The following is a 17,500-nucleotide window of genomic DNA, read 5'->3' on the forward strand; positions in this document are numbered from 1 at the left end:
GGACATTCAGGCAGGCCTGGCTCCCGCCTGGGGAACCCCAAAAAGGTGGGCCTGGGGGCTGGGAAGTGGCGAGGCCAGGGAGGGGAGCTGGGTGCCCTTTGGTGGGGGCCACCTCACTGGGTGCCTCCGTCAGGGGGCAGCGTGTCCCGGAACAGGGAAGTGGGCCAGCAGCACTGGACGCCCCAGAGTAGCTCTCTGGGACCCTCCCTACCCAGTACCCACTGGGTGGGCCACGCCTCCTCGCCCCCCCTGCCTGGGGCCGCTCATGGGCCCATGCCTCCTCCCCACTATCCATCTTATCCCCCACACTGCACTGGATTGCCTCTCATTCAGCCCACTTCCTTGTTTCTGACCTCCCCCCACTTCAGAGCCACCTTTTCACACACCTGCCTTTGGCGGCCTACACACCTGTTGGAGGTTTTCACGCTCCAGTTGTGTCTCCTCACAAACCTGTTCCTGAAGTCCGTGGCAGCCTTCGAGCCAGCTGAGACCCCCTCCGCCCACCTGCCCATTTTGTCCGAGAGCACCTGCCCGTGACCACCAGTGCCCCCCCTCACCGTCTCAGGTGGGCCCTAAACCAGCTCTCCTTGCTTCCTCCCCATCTGCAGGGGCTGAATCAAGTGCGAGAGGGCCACTCAGGTCTGCCCTTTGGGCCTCACTCAGGGTGCACAGGACAAGGTTGGCTGGGCTCACCTCTACCCATCCACGAGGTGCCTACACTGGTCTGGAGACAGGATCTGCCTTCTCACTTGCTTGGGAAGGTGGGCAGTCTGGGCCTTGATAGGCCCCAAACGCTGACTGTTGGCACTCCCTCACCCAGCTCTCCTCTGCCTTGGGAATGTTGGTCTGCAAGGCCTCTGTAGTTTCAGTCTTCCCTGGAAGGCTTCCTGGAAGAGGGGACTCCTAAACGGAGTTCCTGATGGAGCAGCAAGGATAACAGTCCAGAGGGGATTGAGAGGCTCCTGCATGGGGGGGGGGGCGGTATTATTTGGCCAGAGTTTGTGGGGGGAGGGAACGTGGTTGGGACCCAGGCATCCAGGGCCTCAAGGGTCATGGGGTTTATGTTGAGGGCACTCTGGAGCCACAGGAAGATCATAGTTGTATTTTAAAATGATGATTGTCCGTTCCGGTGAAGTGACAGTGGAGGGGAAGCCGAGGAGAGCCTGGCCCCGTCTTCAGATCAGAGAGGATGGGGAGGAGGCCCTGGTGGGGGAGGGTGGGGGAGGCGGGGCAGAGTGCAGGTGCTGAGCAGGGCAAGGGCAGCTGGGGCAGTGTGGAGAAACAACCAGGAAAGCTGGACTCCAAAACACGTGGTTTCAGTCCTGGACATGCTGACTGCCCACTGGGAAATCTTGGGCGAATTACCTGCCTTCTCTGTGCCTTTGTTCCTTCATCTGCATCAGGTGACAGCAAGGCACCTGCCTGCTTGTGAGGATCAAAGAAGGCGCGATGTGTGTTGGTCTCTCTTACTATTGTTAGTGTCCTTGGGGTTACCATCGCAGTGACAGGCGGGCGCTAGAAACATACTGCCTTCCGTCCAGGCTGCGGGGTGAGCCGGGGCGCCGGGGCAGAACCTCTGTGCCCCACTTCACCGGAGACCTGTTCCCTTCTCCCGGAGCCGCTTGGGACCCGAGCTGGCTCTTAGATCTCTCCACTGCTCCCAGCGGCTCCCCGAGGACGTGGATCTCGAGGCCCGGAGAGCTCCGCGGCCATCCTGTCCGCCCCTCCTGGGCAACCAGGAGATGGCCTAGCTGCGGTCAGGGCTGGCCAGAGGTCGGCGGCCGTGGGTTCGATGGGCGCCAGCTCTGAGGGTACCAGGAGTGCTCAGGCACGGTGGGTGCAGGTATGGGGTGGGCGCCGCCGCACCTGGGGGCGCGCGGGGCAGGGTGGGGAGCTGCGGGGCGGGGTGGGGTTGGGGACCGGGGTGGCGGGGGGCCGGGCTGGGGTGGCGGGGACAAACGGGGCGGGGGCCGGGGAGGCGTGGCGTGGCGGGGGTGGGGTGGGGGCGGGACGGGGGCGGGGAGGGGATGGCTGGGCTGGGTGGGGCGGACAGGGGCCGGGGGCCGGGCCCGGCCCGGGGCGGGCGGAGGCCGGGGGCTGGGGGCGGGGCCGCGCCCCAGGGAGCCGCCCCGCCCGCAGGCCGCCCGCACCGCGAGGGTTAAGGCCCAGAGCCCGGCGGGCGGGGCGGGCACGCGCGGATTGGGGGAAAGTTTGGGCGCGGGGCGGGCACGGGGCGGGCGCGGGGCGAGCCGGGGCGAGCCGATTGGAGGGAAGTTGTGTCGGGGCGGGGCGCGCGGCGGGCTCGGCGCTCGCTCCGGGAGAGTTGACAAAGCCCCGCAGGGAAGGACGCCTCGCGGCGCGGCGCCCCGGGCCCCTCGCCCCGCCGCCCCGGGACCCCGGCCCCGGCCTCCAGCCCCTGGACTCGACCCCTCCGCCCGCGCTGCCTCCGGACCCCGGCCTCGGCGCCGGTCCTGGCCCGAGCCGCCCGCGCCCAGGTAGCGCCGCCCCGTCCCGAGGCCGGGCCCGGGGGCGCGGGGCGCCGGGGTGAGGCGCCCCGGGCGGCGATGACCGCGCAGCGCGTCCCGCGGGCCCGGCCCTGAGCCCCGCTGCCTGCCTGCCCCGCCGAGGTGAGCCCCTCCGCGCGCCCGAGACCCCCGGGGGACCGACTGGGAGGGCCGACTGGGGACGACCAGGGTCCGGGGTCCGGGATCTGGCCGGGGGCTGGGAGGGTCCGGGTCCCGGATGGCCGGGTGCGAGCCCGCCGGGCACCGGCACGCGCCGCCGCCGCCCCTGCCGAGCCAGTGGTCCTGTCCGCGCCCCGCCCCCGCCCCTGCACCCCACGTGGGCCCCCCCCCCAAGCGCAAATTTGTCCGCTAATGGCGCAGGCGATTATCTGCGCGGCCGCCGGTGTTGTGTGTCCCGCGGGCAGGGCCCGAGTTACAAGCGCCAGGAATCCAGACGGTGTTTAGAGACTGGGGGCGGCGGGGGAGGCCGGTAATTAGTGTAAACCCTTTGTCTGCCTTTGATACCCACGGCGCTCCCCGCCGCTGCTTCCTCCGCCCGGAGCGCTGGCAGGGAAGGGGGGCGGCCCGCACCCCGATCCCCGCCGCCGGCTCCGGCGCCCTGGGCTAGAGGGGGGCGACCCCTATCCCGTACGCCGGTGACCGACCCTCAATACCTCCAGGTCCGGACAGGCCAAGATGACGCCCAGCCCCACGTTGTTGCTGCTGCTGCCCCCGCTGCTGCTGGGGGCCCTCCCGCCGGCCGCCGCCGCCCGAGGTGAGTCCTGGCGCCCAGCCCGGCGCCCCGGCCTGCGCCAGCGCCGCCCCTTTCCCTCCCGGCCCTGAACCCTGCCACAGTGCCCGGCTGGCGCGCGTGCTTGCGCCCCGCCCCTACTGGCCCCGAGCTTGGCGGTCTACTCACCGCTGGGCCCCCGGGCTCACCCCCAGGGTACACCCCCCTTTGCCCATGGGGTGCGCCAGCTCGCCCGTAGGGCATCCCTAGCTCACCATGCCCCTCCCCAGCTCATCTGTAGGGTCCCCCAGCTCATCCCCAGATCACCACCAGCTCACCCTTGGGACTCCATGCTCACTGAGGGGGCACACCTCACCCACAGGGCCCCTCTCACCGAAATACCACCCCGGCTCGCCTGTGCTGGCAGAGTGGGCTCCGGCCCCAGTCCCCCTCAGGACGCACGCGTGTCCATATGTATCTGAAGTTGAGGGCAGCTGGTTATCCTGGGGATTTTGGTGGGGTAGGCTGTTTGTCACAGTGGACCCATTTAGGCCCCTGGGAACCTGCAGAGACCCCCATGGTGGCCAGGGTGGGGTTTGAGGACAGTGGGGACATTGTTAGTGTCTGGGATTCATGACCCAGCCCTGTGTCCTGAGCTTGCCCATCCCTAGAAAGTTAGAGGGTAGGGGCTGGGGGGATGGAGTGTCGGGAACGTGGAGTTGCTGCATGGTGTAGGGGGTGGGGGCTTGTCTCAAGGCCCACCCAGAGGACCACCTGCTTCAGGCTGCGTGTCGGCGTGTGCCATGCCAGGACTTAGATGCATACTCACACACCTGATGTCCAAGTAGGCAGGCCCGGAATGTCTCCTGAGGGACCCTTGCCCCTGTACGCAGCCCCAGCAAGGTACATCCTTGGCTGGCGGGTGATGGGACATACATGTTCACGGACTCCCGCCCGCCATATTCTGCACTGGCTTCTCCTCAGCTAGGCGGGCCCTTTGGCCAGGCCAGCCCTTTGGGTGTGTTGACCACTCAGGAACGTCCCTGCCCTGTCCACCAGTCCTCTGAGGCTTCGCACCCCTCCCCCCGCCACCCAGCGGGTACACCGAGCCCAACCCGGCCTTATATGGGCACGTTTGGGTGTTGGGTGGCAGGCGGCAGCCCAGGTGGGCCTAATGCCACAGTACCCCCCCGCCTGCCCGGCTGGGGACTGGCCCGGTGGCTTAAGGGTGGGGGCTGTCCAGGCGTGGCTGGGCCTGGCAGTGTCCTGGGCACGGCGGGCACTCAGGTCATACCCAGCAAGGCACCCCCCCCCCCCCCCGGTGGCCGGCAGCCTGGATTCTGATTCCTCTTTTATCTGCTTGGACTCCCCTCATTCCCACACCTGCCTGTCCTCTGGCTACTCAGCCAGCTCTGGAGGCCGCTGTCCTGGCCTGGTCATTGGCCGGAGCCCACCGCAGAGAGGCGGATGGCAGTGATGGCAGTGGGCAATGGCAGCGGGCGATGGCAGTGGGCGGCAGGGCCTGCCTCGGTGCCAGGGGGCCCTGGAGGGGCCACACCCTGCTCTGTTCCCCTCCGCCTTGGCCTGGGGCCTGCGCCTGGTCTCCAGCCCCGGCCCTCACGCTGGCCGTGCATGGCCCTAGCGGCTGCAGGGACCTGAGAGCTACTCTCAAAGGGCAAGGTCCTGTGTGGCTTTGGGGGGTGGGGTGTTGGGGGCCCCTGCTCCTGAACTGTGCCGGCTTCTGCTTCAGGCCTGGCCTTGAGGGGCACGGCCGCTCGGCGCGTCCGGCTTTGTGGGTGAGCAGGCCGAGCGCCGACTTCCTTCAGGCGGACAGAGCGGTGCAGAGAGAGCCGGGCTGTTTTCTGAAAGCTGTCCTCCCCGTGCGTCACGCTTTCTGGAGTCAGCGCGTCTCCAGACTCAGATCATGTTTTTAAAGTTCCCCTTTCTGGAAGTTTCACAATCATGGTGGGTTTGTCTTAAACAGCTTTTTCCAAATTTGAGGGAAGATAGGATTCGGGTTTCTCACAGTGGGAACTTGAGAGGTTCCGAATGACATACCCTACCCAAATAGCTTTAGAAGAACTTGTGGAAGGGGTTGTCCCGTTTGAACTTTTCCAAGGAGGATGCAGTGGACAGGTCTCTGAGCAGCCAGCCCTCGAGGTCACCTCCCTGTCCTCTGAACCCTGCGGGCCTGCCCTGGTAGGGCCGAGCGCTGCCCCCCCGGGGCTGGGTGCCGGCCGCTGGGTGCCCCACTGCACGGGGATGGTGCCTTCCTGCCATGCGGGCTGTGTTGGGGAGGGTCCGCCAGTGTGTGTGATTCAGCGGGAGGGCTGTCGTGATGTGCGTGTGCGCCGGCTGGCCTTGGCCTCTGGCCAGGCCGCAGGGGGCCTTCCCCCCCACCCCTCCGGGCAGCGGCGGGCCAGTGCGCACGCAGCCCCGGCTGAGGTGGATGTGCGGGAGTTGGGCCCAGGCGCTGTGAGGTGGGGATGCAGGCCAGCCGCCCCATTTATGTCTCGGGCCCCACTCCTGGAAGAGAAAATAAATCACTGTCCCCTCTGGGGGGAGGAGGGAGCTATGAACAAAGTCGCCTTTGGCTGGGCCTGGAAACTCCTACCGCAGGCTCCTTCTTCATTGTGCGGGAATCAATGGGCCTTCAACCCCCGCCCAGTGCCATGGGGAAATGTTGGTTTTTCCCAGCAGTGGCCTCAGCCTCCGGCTTGGGGTTCAGGCACTGCTAACCGTGCTCGCGGAGGCAGGCGTGGTCCTGCACCGGGGGCCTTGCTGCTGGCCGTTTCCCTGCTGGTGGCTGGCCTTCTGTGCCTTCCCCGTGACTGCGGCCCTGGCATGTCCAGGTGACAGCCTCCGTGGGCAGGATCAGCATGTGGAGGGGAGGGTGTGCCCAGGCCCCTGTCTCCAGACCCCACAGATGCCGCACCCCGTGCTGCCACCCAGTCTGCCTGCCATCTTCCTAGTGGTGGTCACTGCGTGCTCCTGGCCAAGGCCCGTGGGTGTCCAGCGTGGCTACTCTTGGGGCCCACGGAGAGCAGGGGCCACTGCCCTGGGCTAGTTCAGGCTGGAGCGGCAGCTAGGCGGCCCACGGTCCAGGAAGGCTAGGGGAGGTGGGATGAGGGCCTGGGGAGAGGATAGGCAGCAGAGCACGGAAGGACATGTGGGTACTGGTCAGGTGAGGAGAGGAAAGGCCTCCAGGTGGGGCAATAGTCTGGGCAGAGGTGGGCAGGTCACACGGACTAGGGTGTGCATCCTGGGCCACAGGTGCCTTGGTGTAGCTGGACTGGGGGCCATGAGTAGGCACAGGCCAGGACTGGGCTGAGAGGCTGGTTGGCTGGGGTGCAGGGAGCAGGGGCTGGGGGCGTCCCGGGGGCTGGCTTCCTGCCCCCCGTGAGTGGCTGGGGGCAAGGCCTCGAGGCTGGCAGGCCTGGGGGGCCCTGCACACCCTTCGTCCCACATGGACCGCCCCCTTGGGGAGCACCAGCCTGAGGCAGGGGCTTCCAGGACTGTCCCTGAAATGCTGGAGACAGTGTGGCAGGGACAGTGCTCCAGCCTCAGGCCTGCTGACCCCCAGGGCTTCCCTTCTTGGCAGGAAACAATGGCTTTCTTCCCCAGTTTGCTAGAGATTTACACAAGCCCTGCACTGTGAAGAAATAATGGGGCCTGGGTCAGCAGGCAGTGGGGAGGGAGCTGGGCCCAGCTCTGGCCTGGGCCCCCGCTGGGCAGTGATCCCCTCCAGCTCCACCGTGCTGAGCCCCAGGAGAGCCGGGGCCACCGGCCAGTGCCCCCTGCACTCTGTAGCGGCCGGCCCATTCCGGCAGGGTCTGCGGGCTTCACCGGGAGCCCGGCAGCAGGTACCGCGTGCGCCGTGAGCTGGGGAGCCGCACCCTGCCGCCTTCAGGGACCGCAGGGGTCCCGGCATGCCAAAGCACCATGCCCTTGGGTCTGTCCGCAAGAAGCTGGCTGTGGGCTGTTGGCCGTGGACACGGGGGCTGGGTGGAGCAGGTGTGGGTGGGAGCACGGGGCTCGGTGGCCCGGGGCTTGCCCAGGCTGCCGGGGGCGTTGGGCTGCCCAGCGCCCGAGCCCTCGCAGGAAGCTGGCACCTTGGTGCCTAAATGCCAGCCTCTGGCCCCGGGGTCCCAGGCTCAGGAAACACCCAGCCATTGGGTTAGAGGCCACAGCGGGCGAGGCCCTCGGGTGGTCTGGGCCTCTTGTCATGTTACCCTGTCCTTTGGGTCCAGCGCCAGCATGTGAGGGAGGCCCAGTGGACCGGATCCTTCTTGGTTCCTTTGCTGGGACTGGGGCTGGGCCCCTCTGGGGAGCCAGTGATGCTGGACCAGTTCTAGGTGCGGGACGTTTTGTGAGGTGGGGGATGGGTGGCAGGTGCGGGCAGGGGTCCGCTTGGAGGCTGGCAGACTTGGCAAGCTCTGGACGCAGCCACCAGGGCGTCCAGCTGAGCCCTCTGGGTGGGTTCTGTGGCAGTTCCTGTGGGGACCCCCAGGGCAACAGCATGTCAGGGGACGCTCTGTGGCTCCCGTGTGTGCCTTGGGAATGGCGAAGAGGAGGAGCCCTGGTCAGGGCTCTGCTGGAGGTCCACCCGGGGGCTTCCTGGGCAGGGGACGGACCTAGTGGGCCCCACCCAGCCCGTTGCCTTACGCTGTGCTGCTCCTGGGCAGTGGGTTGGACAGGACACCCCAGCCAGCTTGCTTGCTCGGTGGGTCAAGCTGTCCCTTTCCTGCACCCAGAACGGCCTGGTTTCTGGGGCAACCACCTGCCCTTCGGGTCCTACCAGTTCCATCGCAGATCCCGTGGGTCCAGCCCCCAGGGGCCGCCCTGGGCCTGCTGACTAGGAGCCCATGTGTGTGCGTGTTACTGCGTGGCTCAGAGCCAGGGCAGAGGCTGACCCCCGCCTCTCATGGCCGCCCTGTGGTGGTCTTCATCCGCGCCCCCTCTTTTTGGCCTCCCTGCCTCCTAGGCCTTCTTGGGGAGGGTACTGGCCCCAGGGCCGCCGTGGCTGGGCCTTCCCAGCTCCGCCCCCACACCAGTGTTTGCTCACCGCGGCAATCAGCACAGCGACCCCCCCACTCTCCCAGAGAGTGCCCACCTGCCCTGCCTGGTCCAGGGTGTCCAGCCAGGCTAGGTAGGCCCTGCCTCCCCTCCCTGCCCTCTGCTCGGGCCCCATCACACTGTCCTTTGAGTCCTCTTTTCCAGGCCACTTGACTTCTCCAGGAGGGGAGGGCTCTGGTGGCTCCTGGCTGGCCGTCCAATGTCACTTCACTGCCAGTCCCAACGAGGTCAGCCTGACGACCACCTACCCCCAGCCAGAGGGTTCCTTCCGGGCTGGAAATTTCTGGGGCTTCTCAGGGTTGACTGGGAATGGAGCCAGCCCCGATGTGCTGGCCGCGTGGTTCCTGCACCCCTCACTTCCACCTGTGTCCATGGCCCCAGTGTGGGCGGCGTGGGCTGGTATGGGGTGAAGCCCCCGGCACATGGGGCCCCGGGGAGGGGCCGTGCCTGGTCCAGCTCCTTGGGAAGGGTGCTCAGGGTCTGCAGGTCACGAATGCCTTGGGCAGTGGAGGGAGGCAGAAGCTGACACGTGGAATGCCCCCACAGCCAGGCCCTGGACAGACCTGAACAGAGCAGGGCCTTGGGTGTGGTTCAGACGTGGTTCACCCGAAAGGGGCACTGCAGCCCCCGGCGGAGGGCAGGGAGGAGGGGGTGTTGGGGAGGTGTATCGGGAGGGGATAGGCAGTGCAGAGGCCGTGAGGGTTAGTGAGGTGTGGGGGGCTGAGCTTCAGGTGGCCCCCGAGGGTCTGTGAAAACTGCATGGGATAGGCTGCAGTTGGGGGTCCTGTCCCTCTACCTCCATCATGTGTCACCCCTCCATCCTTCCCAGCGGCCCTGCCCCCTTCAGCCCTCCTAGGGCCCACTGGGATGGGAGGGACATCAGCTGAGGTTCCAGTGGAACCTTGTTTTGCTAAACCTTGGGAAACCGTGCTCTCAGCAGGTGGGGCAAGGGGGTCGCTGGTGTGGGGAGTCTGCATCCACTGTTGGGGTATGTCTCTCTGTGTGTGCATGTACCTGAGGGACTGTCTGTGGGTAGAGTGGGTGCATCTGGGGGACAGTGTTTGGGGGACAGTGTCTAGGGGACAGCCTGTGTGTCTGAGGGACAGTGTCTGGGGGACAGTGGGGGACAGCCTGTGTTTCTGGGGGACAGTGGGGGACAGCCCGTGTGTCTGGGGGACAGTGTCTGGGGGACAGCCCGTGTGTCTGGGGACAGTGTCTGGGGGACAGCCTGTGTTTCTGGGGGACAGTGTCTGGGGGACAGCCTATGTTTCTGAGGGACAGCGTCTGGGGGACAGTGGGGGACAGCCCGTGTGTCTGGGGGACAGTGTCTGGGGGACAGCCCGTGTGTCTGGGGGACAGTGTCTGGGGGACAGTGGGGGACAGCCCATGTGTCTGGGGGACTGTCTGGGGGACAGCCTGTGTTTCTGGGAGACAGTGTGGGACAGCCCGTGTGTCTGGGGGACAGTGTCTGGGGGACAGCCTGTGTTTCTGGGGGACAGTGGGGGACAGCCTGTGTTTCTGGGGGACAGTGGGGGACAGCCCGTGTGTCTGGGGTACAGTGTCTGGGGGACAGTGTCTGGGGGACAGCCTGTGTTTCTGGGGGACAGTGTCTGGGGGACAGTGGGGGACAGCCTGTGTGTCTGGGGGACAGTGTCTGGGGGACAGTGGGGGACAGCCCATGTGTCTGGGGGACTGTCTGGGGGACAGCCTGTGTTTCTGGGAGACAGTGTGGGACAGCCCGTGTGTCTGGGGGACAGTGTCTGGGGGACAGTGGGGGACAGCCTGTGTTTCTGGGGACAGTGTCTGGGGGACAGCCTGTGTTTCTGGGGGACAGTGTCTGGGGGACAGCCTATGTTTCTGAGGGACAGCGTCTGGGGGACAGTGGGGGACAGCCCGTGTGTCTGGGGGACAGTGTCTGGGGGACAGCCCGTGTGTCTGGGGGACAGTGTCTGGGGGACAGTGGGGGACAGCCCATGTGTCTGGGGGACTGTCTGGGGGACAGCCTGTGTTTCTGGGAGACAGTGTGGGACAGCCCGTGTGTCTGGGGGACAGTGTCTGGGGGACAGCCTGTGTTTCTGGGGGACAGTGGGGGACAGCCTGTGTTTCTGGGGGACAGTGGGGGACAGCCCGTGTGTCTGGGGGACAGTGTCTGGGGGACAGTGTCTGGGGGACAGCCTGTGTTTCTGGGGGACAGTGTCTGGGGGACAGTGGGGGACAGCCTGTGTGTCTGGGGGACAGTGTCTGGGGGACAGTGGGGGACAGCCCATGTGTCTGGGGGACTGTCTGGGGGACAGCCTGTGTTTCTGGGAGACAGTGTGGGACAGCCCGTGTGTCTGGGGGACAGTGTCTGGGGGACAGTGGGGGACAGCCTGTGTTTCTGGGGGACAGTGGGGGACAGCCCGTGTGTCTGGGGGACAGTGTCTGGGGGACAGCCTGTGTTTCTGGGGGACAGTGTCTGGGGGACAGTGGGGGACAGCCTGTGTGTCTGGGGGACAGTGTCTGGGGGACAGCCCATGTGTCTGGGAGATGGCATGATAGGATGTATGTGTGACACCTGAGTTCTGGATGGTGGCTGGGAAGCCTGGCTGTGTAGGCTGGATATGTGGGGCCTTCCGGGTTGCTGCCCCCTGACCCCTCCTGGCACCCCCATTCCTGGCCATGTTTTCACAGCTGTTGGGGAGGAGGACGGGAAGGAGGGAGGGAGGAAAGGGGGTATGGTGATCCTCTCTCTGCCACCACCTTGATGTTCGGCCCCCTTGAGGGGTGAGACCCAGCCCCGGCCTCCGTTTGCCCCCCTGTCTGCCCCCTCCATGTGGCTGTCCACATCCTGCCCATGCCCAAAACTGCCCAAGGCTGTGGCTTACGGTGTGTGGAGGGTCGAGGGCTTCCTGGGGGTGGTGCTCGTGGGGAAGTGCGGATGCTGGCTGAAGGACTCCGGGGGCCGCCCCAGAGCTGGTGGGAAACTGGCTGCCCCCCACCCCTGACCCGCACACCCTCCAGCTGCCTCAGCTCCTGCCTCAGTTTGCCTCTGGCTGGGTGGGTTGGACACCTGACCAGGTGGAACAATGGGGGCTTGTGTTTTCCAAGCTAAATATAGAGCAGTGGCAGTCAAACTGGCAGCCAAAATCCCCAGGAATCTGGGGGGGCTCCCTCCGGTGAGTCTGCTGGGGTCTCTGCAGAGGCAGGGGTGGAGGGGGCAGGGCAGGCCTGGCCCAGGGGGAGGGGAGGGGGCTGTTTGCTTTAGGATAAGGCTGGCTCCGGCTGGGGCCTCTGGCTGCCGCCCGCCTGTCCCCCTATACTGCGTGCAGGCCGGCCCTCGGGGCCACACTTCCGGTCCGTCTGGCGGTCACTTGGCTCTGTCCTCTCCCTTCCACAGTGGCATCTGAGGCCCAGTAGATGCCCCCCCACCGCCCCCCCCAGCTCCTCAAACTCGCCTGCCTGGTGCAGGGAGGGGGCGTGCCTGGGGGTGCCCCTCCTGCCCCTCCCGCGCCCGCAAGCACTGTCCGATGGGTCCTCTGTCTGCCCCTGACTCAGGCTTCTTGCGGGGCCGGGGCTGTGCTGGCCAGGGTGGGGTTGGGACAGACAAAGCCCCGGGGAGAGGGACCCCGTGCTAGCCCCCGGCACCTGCCAGGCGGTTTTTGGGTCTGTGTGCACACGCAGGTGTCAGCCTCGGAGGCTCCGGGCAGGCTGCGGGGCGGCCCCTCTGAACAGTGGGATTGCAGGCAGAGACAGGTGTCGGATGGTGGCTGCCTGGGAGTGAGGCCGGGACCCTGCGCGCTGGGGGCCTCAGGAGACCCACTTGTCTGTGGGCCCTGCAACCCGTCCCCCTGCAAGCTGGGGGGTGTCTGGGGGCCCCATGTGCAATTGAGAAATTAGGGAGCGGTAGATCTCAGCAGCCCCTTCCTGGGGCACTGGGGGCTGGTGAGGAGGCGGCTGGCTGGGAGTGCAGGGATGGCCTGGGGCCCGTGTTAGGAGCCCCATGGCAGGGGTTGGGTGGACCCTAGCAGAGGCAGAATATGGGTGCAGAGAAGCGTTCCTGGGACTGGGCTTGGTGGGGCAGGGTGGGTGAGCAGGTGGGGGCTGGGTAGGGCCCTCCCCCACAACCTCTAGCTCCCTTTTTGCTTTTTGCTTGTGGTCATAGAGGGAAGGGCCTGGTGTTGCTGTGTCCCCCGCTTCCCTGTCCCCCCAGCAAAGCTGGGCCCCCTCCCTGCCTGGACCCTGGGCTGTCAGCTCCCTGCATCCAAATGGGGACTGGCCCCACCTCCCCTCAGCGCCTGCCGACCAGTGGTGCGGGGCTGTGCTCTGCAAGGGTCCCCTGGGGGTGGGAGGGGGCGAGCCTCCAAAGAGCCCGCAGAAGCACTCTGGGTCCTGGATGCAAAGGCCGGCAATGAGCAGCTGGTGATCACGCGCTGAAGAAATACCGGCTGGTTATTAGGGATACGTGCTGCCCTCAGGCCCCATAGCAACAGCATCTCCCAGCAGCCGCCGCCCGGCGCCTCTGGGAGGCCAGGACGCGGGATGCTGGCCCTCCTGGCCTGAGTGGCCGCACTGTGGGGTGAGTGCCCCCCGCCAACAGCCGGAGGGCGGGGTCTCGGGAGCTGGGCCCAGCCAGGCCCCTGGGAAGGGCAGCGGGGTGCCCAGAGCCGCGTCTCCTGGTCTGAGGGTACCGTGGGTGGGGTGAGTGTAAGAGCTCAGCGCCCCTGCGGTCACCCCATGGTGCAGGAGCTGCGGCGTGGGCCAGGAGGGGCCCCGCCTCTCTCGGACACCTGCAGTGTCCTTGCCAGCGGCCGGGCATGCCCGCTCTCCCTGCACCAGAGGCACTGAGGCTGGCCGTGGCCTGACATGGCTGGGAGTGGGTGTCTTCCTGCTGGCGACTTGGGCTTCTCCCGTTGGGGGACAGCAGGCAGGGGGCTGCCAGCCAGACGGGAACCTCGCTGCTCGCCCTCTGGCCCCACTGTGCCGCTCCGCCCAGCCTCCTGGTGTGCCGTGGCAGACGCAGAAAGCCACAGACATGGGCCCCCAGACACGTCTGTTCGTGCTGCATGGACTCCCTCCCGTGCACCTTGCCTACGGGAGGCCGTGGGGGGCCGTCCTGGCTCTCCTGCGGACGTGCATCCTGGCTGAGCCACCCCAGCCCCTCTGTACCCCGGCTCCTCTGTGACGGCACGTACGGGGACTTGGGTGCACACGGGCCCGGCGGGCAGCGGGTTCCGGGTGCATGCTGACCACCGCAGTCTGGGAGCAGGGCCCTGTGCTCCAGACCCCACTGCCTGGGCTGGGCAGGTGTATGTGCATGGAGTCCCAGGTGGGGACCCGACGGGGACAGCGCCCTCCCCTGGCTCCCAGCACGCACGCCTGCCTGCGCTCCCGACCACCTGCCGCCCCCTCTCCTCCCTGACTGAGCCCTCCGACCTGCCCGCAGGTCCCCCGAGGATGGCGGACAAGGTGGTTCCCAGGCAGGTGGCCCGGCTGGGCCGCACCGTGCGGCTGCAGTGCCCTGTGGAGGGCGACCCGCCGCCACTGACCATGTGGACCAAGGATGGCCGCACAATCCATGGCGGCTGGAGCCGCTTCCGCGTGCTGCCCCAGGGCCTGAAGGTGAAGGAGGTGGAGCGGGAAGACGCTGGTGCCTACGTGTGCAAGGCGACCAACGGCTTTGGCAGCCTCAGCGTGAACTACACCCTCATCGTGATGGGTCAGTGGCGGCCATGCCGGGGCCGTGCCGTGTGGGCCCCGAGTCCATGCAGCCTGGGGAGCGGACCTTCCCTCCCCACTGCTGCCAGGAGGACCCCCACCTGCCAGCCTCCTCTGAGCCCAGGACAGGGCCTGACCTCTGTGGTCACCACCCTGGCCTGAGCACCCCCCCTCCTCGGGCCTGTGCCTTGGGGTCCCCAAGCTCTGCTGACGGGGAGACCAAGGCTGGCTAGGGGGCAGCAGGAGTGGGCACGGGGAGCCCCAGGGTGGTGGTCCCACTAGAGGGCCGGCCGGGCAAGCTGGCGGCCTTGGCGTCGGCTCTAACTTTGAGGCTCAGATTTCAGAGTTCAGAGGGGCCGCCAAGGGCCTTCTGTTCTCTTCTGCCTCTGGGGCCCCGGCTTGGGGACTGGCGGGGTCCCCAGAGACACACCCTCTGCACGCCTGGCCCCCCCACGGGCTCCCGGGGTGGGTCCCTGGGGGTGGGGCTCCCTGGCAGTCATGGTGGCCCATCTCGCAAAGCGGGAGTGCTTGACCTCTGCCACCCCCTCCCTGGGTCCCCGGCTGGGTGGAGGCGGCTGTCCCAGGAGGGGCATTCCTCAGCCTGCCCCACCCCCGCTGGGCCCCCTGCTCTGGATTGTGGGATGGGAACACTGCTGGTGTCCCCCCCACTGTCCTTTGAAAGGGGAGGATGACGAGGCGGTATGCGAGCCATGTCAGCTCACCAAGGCCTCGGCTCCTTGATGTGGGCTAGGGTTACTGCAGCTGCTGGGCAGGCCTGGCCCCCTCCTCCCACTGGCCCTGCAGACCCCCCGGAGCCGGGGGGGGCAGCTCTGTTGGGGTCACCTGCACCCAGGGAGTAGGCTGGGCAGGCAGCTCTTGCCCGGCTGTCTCTGGGATTCTGAGATGTGGGCGTGCCTCCAGGGGCTCCCATTTGTGTTTCTAGAGCTTTCCCAGCTGGGCCCAAGGCTGGGGCCTGGGAACCAGCCTGGGGTCAGTGTGGGGACTGCTGGGGCCCCTCTCACGTGCCCTCCTCTCTGCAGATGACCCTGGTGTGGGAAGGGAGCGTCTGGGGCAGGACGGCTCCTCTGGGGGCCAGGAGGACGCAGCCAGCAAGCAGTGGGGTGAGACCCTCCTCCTTGGGTGCGGGTGGGGGCTGCCCCCCCCAGTGCCGTGCTGACCTCTGTGCTGGCCGCCTTGCAGCGCGGCCCCGTTTCACACAGCCCTCCAAGATGAGGCGCCGGGTGATCGCCCGGCCAGTGGGCAGCTCCGTGCGGCTCAAGTGTGTGGCCAGTGGGCACCCGCGGCCCGACATCATGTGGATGAAGGACGACCAGGCCTTGACGGGCTTGGAGGCCGGGGAGCACAGGAAGAAGAAGTGGACCCTGAGCCTGAAGAACCTGCGTCCCGAGGACAGTGGCAAGTACACGTGTCGCGTGTCCAACCGCGCAGGCGCCATCAACGCAACCTACAAGGTGGACGTGATCCGTGAGTGCCAGGGCTGTGGGGCCGTGGGGGGCTGGCGGCGCCCAGGGGTGGCGCTAACGTCCGTGTCCCCATGCAGAGCGGACACGTTCCAAGCCCGTCCTCACGGGCACGCACCCCGTGAACACGACCGTGGACTTTGGGGGCACCACGTCCTTCCAGTGCAAAGTGCGCAGTGACGTGAAGCCAGTGATCCAGTGGCTGAAGCGCGTGGAGTACGGCGCCGAGGGCCGCTACAACTCCACCATCGACGTGGGCGGCCAGAAGTTCGTGGTGCTGCCCACGGGCGACGTGTGGTCGAGGCCCGACGGCTCCTACCTCAACAAGCTGCTCATCACCCGCGCGCGACAGGACGACGCCGGCATGTACATCTGCCTGGGGGCCAACACCATGGGCTACAGCTTCCGCAGCGCGTTCCTCACCGTGCGGCCAGGTGTGTGCGCCCCCCGCCCCCAGCCCGGGCCCCACGAGGCCACATGCCGGCCTCTCGCAGCCTTTCCTGGGACCCGTGGCGACGTTCCTCTCCCCACCCCCTTCCTGGGCCTCTCTTGCAGACCCCAAGCCACCAGGGCCACCCGTGGCCCCCTCGTCCTCGACCACTAGCTTGCCGTGGCCCGTGGTCATCGGCATCCCGGCCGGCGCCGTCTTCATCCTGGGCACCGTGCTCCTGTGGCTGTGCCAGGCCAAGAAGAAGCCGTGTGCGCCTGGGCCCGCCCCCCCCATGCCCGCGCACCGCCCGCCCGTGGCCGCCCGCGACCGTGGCGGGGACAAGGACCTTCCCGTGCCCGCCGGCCTCGGCACCGCCCCTGGCCTGGGGCTGTGTGAGGAGCTTGGGCCTCCGGCAGCTCCCCAGCACCTGCTGGGCCCGGGCCCATCTGCTGGGCCCAGACTTTACCCCAAACTCTACACAGACGTACACACGCACACGCACACACACACGCACTCACACACACACTCTCACGTGGAGGGCAAGATCCACCAACACCAGCACATCCACTACCAGTGCTAGACCGTGCGGCCGCGCGGGGCGCCGGGGGGGCACGTGGGGGGCCGGGGGCAGAGGGCCGCGGAGACAGCACCCCGGGCGCCCCGGATGACGCACACACGTGTATGACATACCTCTGGACACACACACACACACACACACCCTCAGACTCAGACGCCCTGGGGAAGGTCTGCGCTTGTAACTTTGCAGTGTGCATGTAGCAGCGGGCTAGTTGATGAAGGAATCACTTGGCTCCTGGGAGGAGGATTCACAGGGGCCACGGTCAAGCCGCCCCTCCCCGCGCCTGGCAGGAGGTCTGAGGGGCACCCTGGCTTTGCAAACCAAAACCCCCCGACCCCTGTCCCGTGCTGGCCTCCGTGTCCCTGCCCAGGCCTCCGCGGGCGGCTGGCTCTGTTTGCCACCCCAGTCTGGGCGTCCAGGGGTCCCCCAGTCCCTTGGGCCGGGAGGGCAGGCGGAGCAGTCCAGGCCCCTGTCCTGAGAGGCGGGTGCCGGCTGGGGGTGACCCTGCCCCGTCCAGCCTCCCACTGCCAGAGAGAAGGGCCCTTGATATTTATATTTAAGAAATGGAAATAATAATATTAATAATGCTGGAAGGAAGGTGGCACAGCAGACCAGGCCTGTCCTCGGGCCTGGGACGCACCTGGCCTGCTGGCCAACTGGATGGCCACCTTGGGGCACCCATCGCCCCACTGCCTGGGGCAGCCCCAGACCTCTGTAATTTTATATAGAGTTTGAGCTGAAGCTTCGTATATTTAATTTATTTTGTTAAACAAGAAAATGTGCATCTTCTTCCATTAAGCTGGTGCTTCTGCCTTTGGCTTCTGTGCATGTGCACGTGTGCGGGCCTGAGTGTGTGCGCAGGTGTGTGTGGGCCTGAGTGTGCGTACAGGTGCGCGCAGGTGTGTGTGTGCCCCTGCCGGTGTGTGCAGGTGTGTGTGTGGGCCTGAGTGTGCGTACAGGTGTGCGCAGGTGTGTGTGTGGGCCTGAGTGTGCGTACAGGTGTGCGCA

The 17,500-nt window shown here is 66.9% G+C and overlaps 1 protein-coding gene across 3 annotated transcripts; it reads left to right on the plus strand.

The window, feature by feature from the left end:
- Window positions 1-1,777: 1,777 nt before the first annotated feature.
- Window positions 1,778-17,290, plus strand: FGFRL1 (fibroblast growth factor receptor like 1). 3 transcript variants are annotated; one of them, XM_078068281.1, is made up of 7 exons: window positions 1,778-1,833; window positions 3,185-3,279; window positions 13,733-14,005; window positions 15,045-15,125; window positions 15,205-15,489; window positions 15,566-15,919; window positions 16,041-17,290. In XM_078068281.1, the coding sequence occupies exons 1-7, from the start codon at window positions 1,793-1,795 to the stop codon at window positions 16,493-16,495; spliced, it is 1,584 nt and encodes a 527-aa protein (XP_077924407.1). In that variant the 5' UTR covers window positions 1,778-1,792; the 3' UTR covers window positions 16,496-17,290. The 3 variants fall into 3 exon arrangements, with proteins under 3 accessions (XP_077924407.1, XP_077924408.1, XP_077924409.1); XM_078068282.1 differs by lacking the exon at window positions 1,778-1,833 and adding an exon at window positions 2,265-2,627; XM_078068283.1 differs by lacking the exon at window positions 1,778-1,833 and adding an exon at window positions 2,891-2,994.
- Window positions 17,291-17,500: the final 210 nt, after the last annotated feature.

The sequence above is a fragment of the Halichoerus grypus genome, chromosome 3, assembly GCF_964656455.1.
Source record: "Halichoerus grypus chromosome 3, mHalGry1.hap1.1, whole genome shotgun sequence".
In the NCBI taxonomy this organism is placed as follows: Eukaryota; Metazoa; Chordata; class Mammalia; order Carnivora; family Phocidae; genus Halichoerus; species Halichoerus grypus.

What these genes read in the sequence shown, in the direction of transcription:
- FGFRL1 (XM_078068281.1), top strand. Translation starts at nt 1,793, where the DNA reads ATGGGCGCCAGCTCTGAGGGTACCAGGAGTGCTCAGGCACG. An exon ending in CTACAAGGTGGACGTGATCC is followed by an intron (nt 15,490 to 15,565) that starts GTGAGTGCCAGG and finishes GTCCCCATGCAG; the next exon opens with AGCGGACACGTTCCAAGCCC. An exon ending in GTTCCTCACCGTGCGGCCAG is followed by an intron (nt 15,920 to 16,040) that starts GTGTGTGCGCCC and finishes CCTCTCTTGCAG; the next exon opens with ACCCCAAGCCACCAGGGCCA.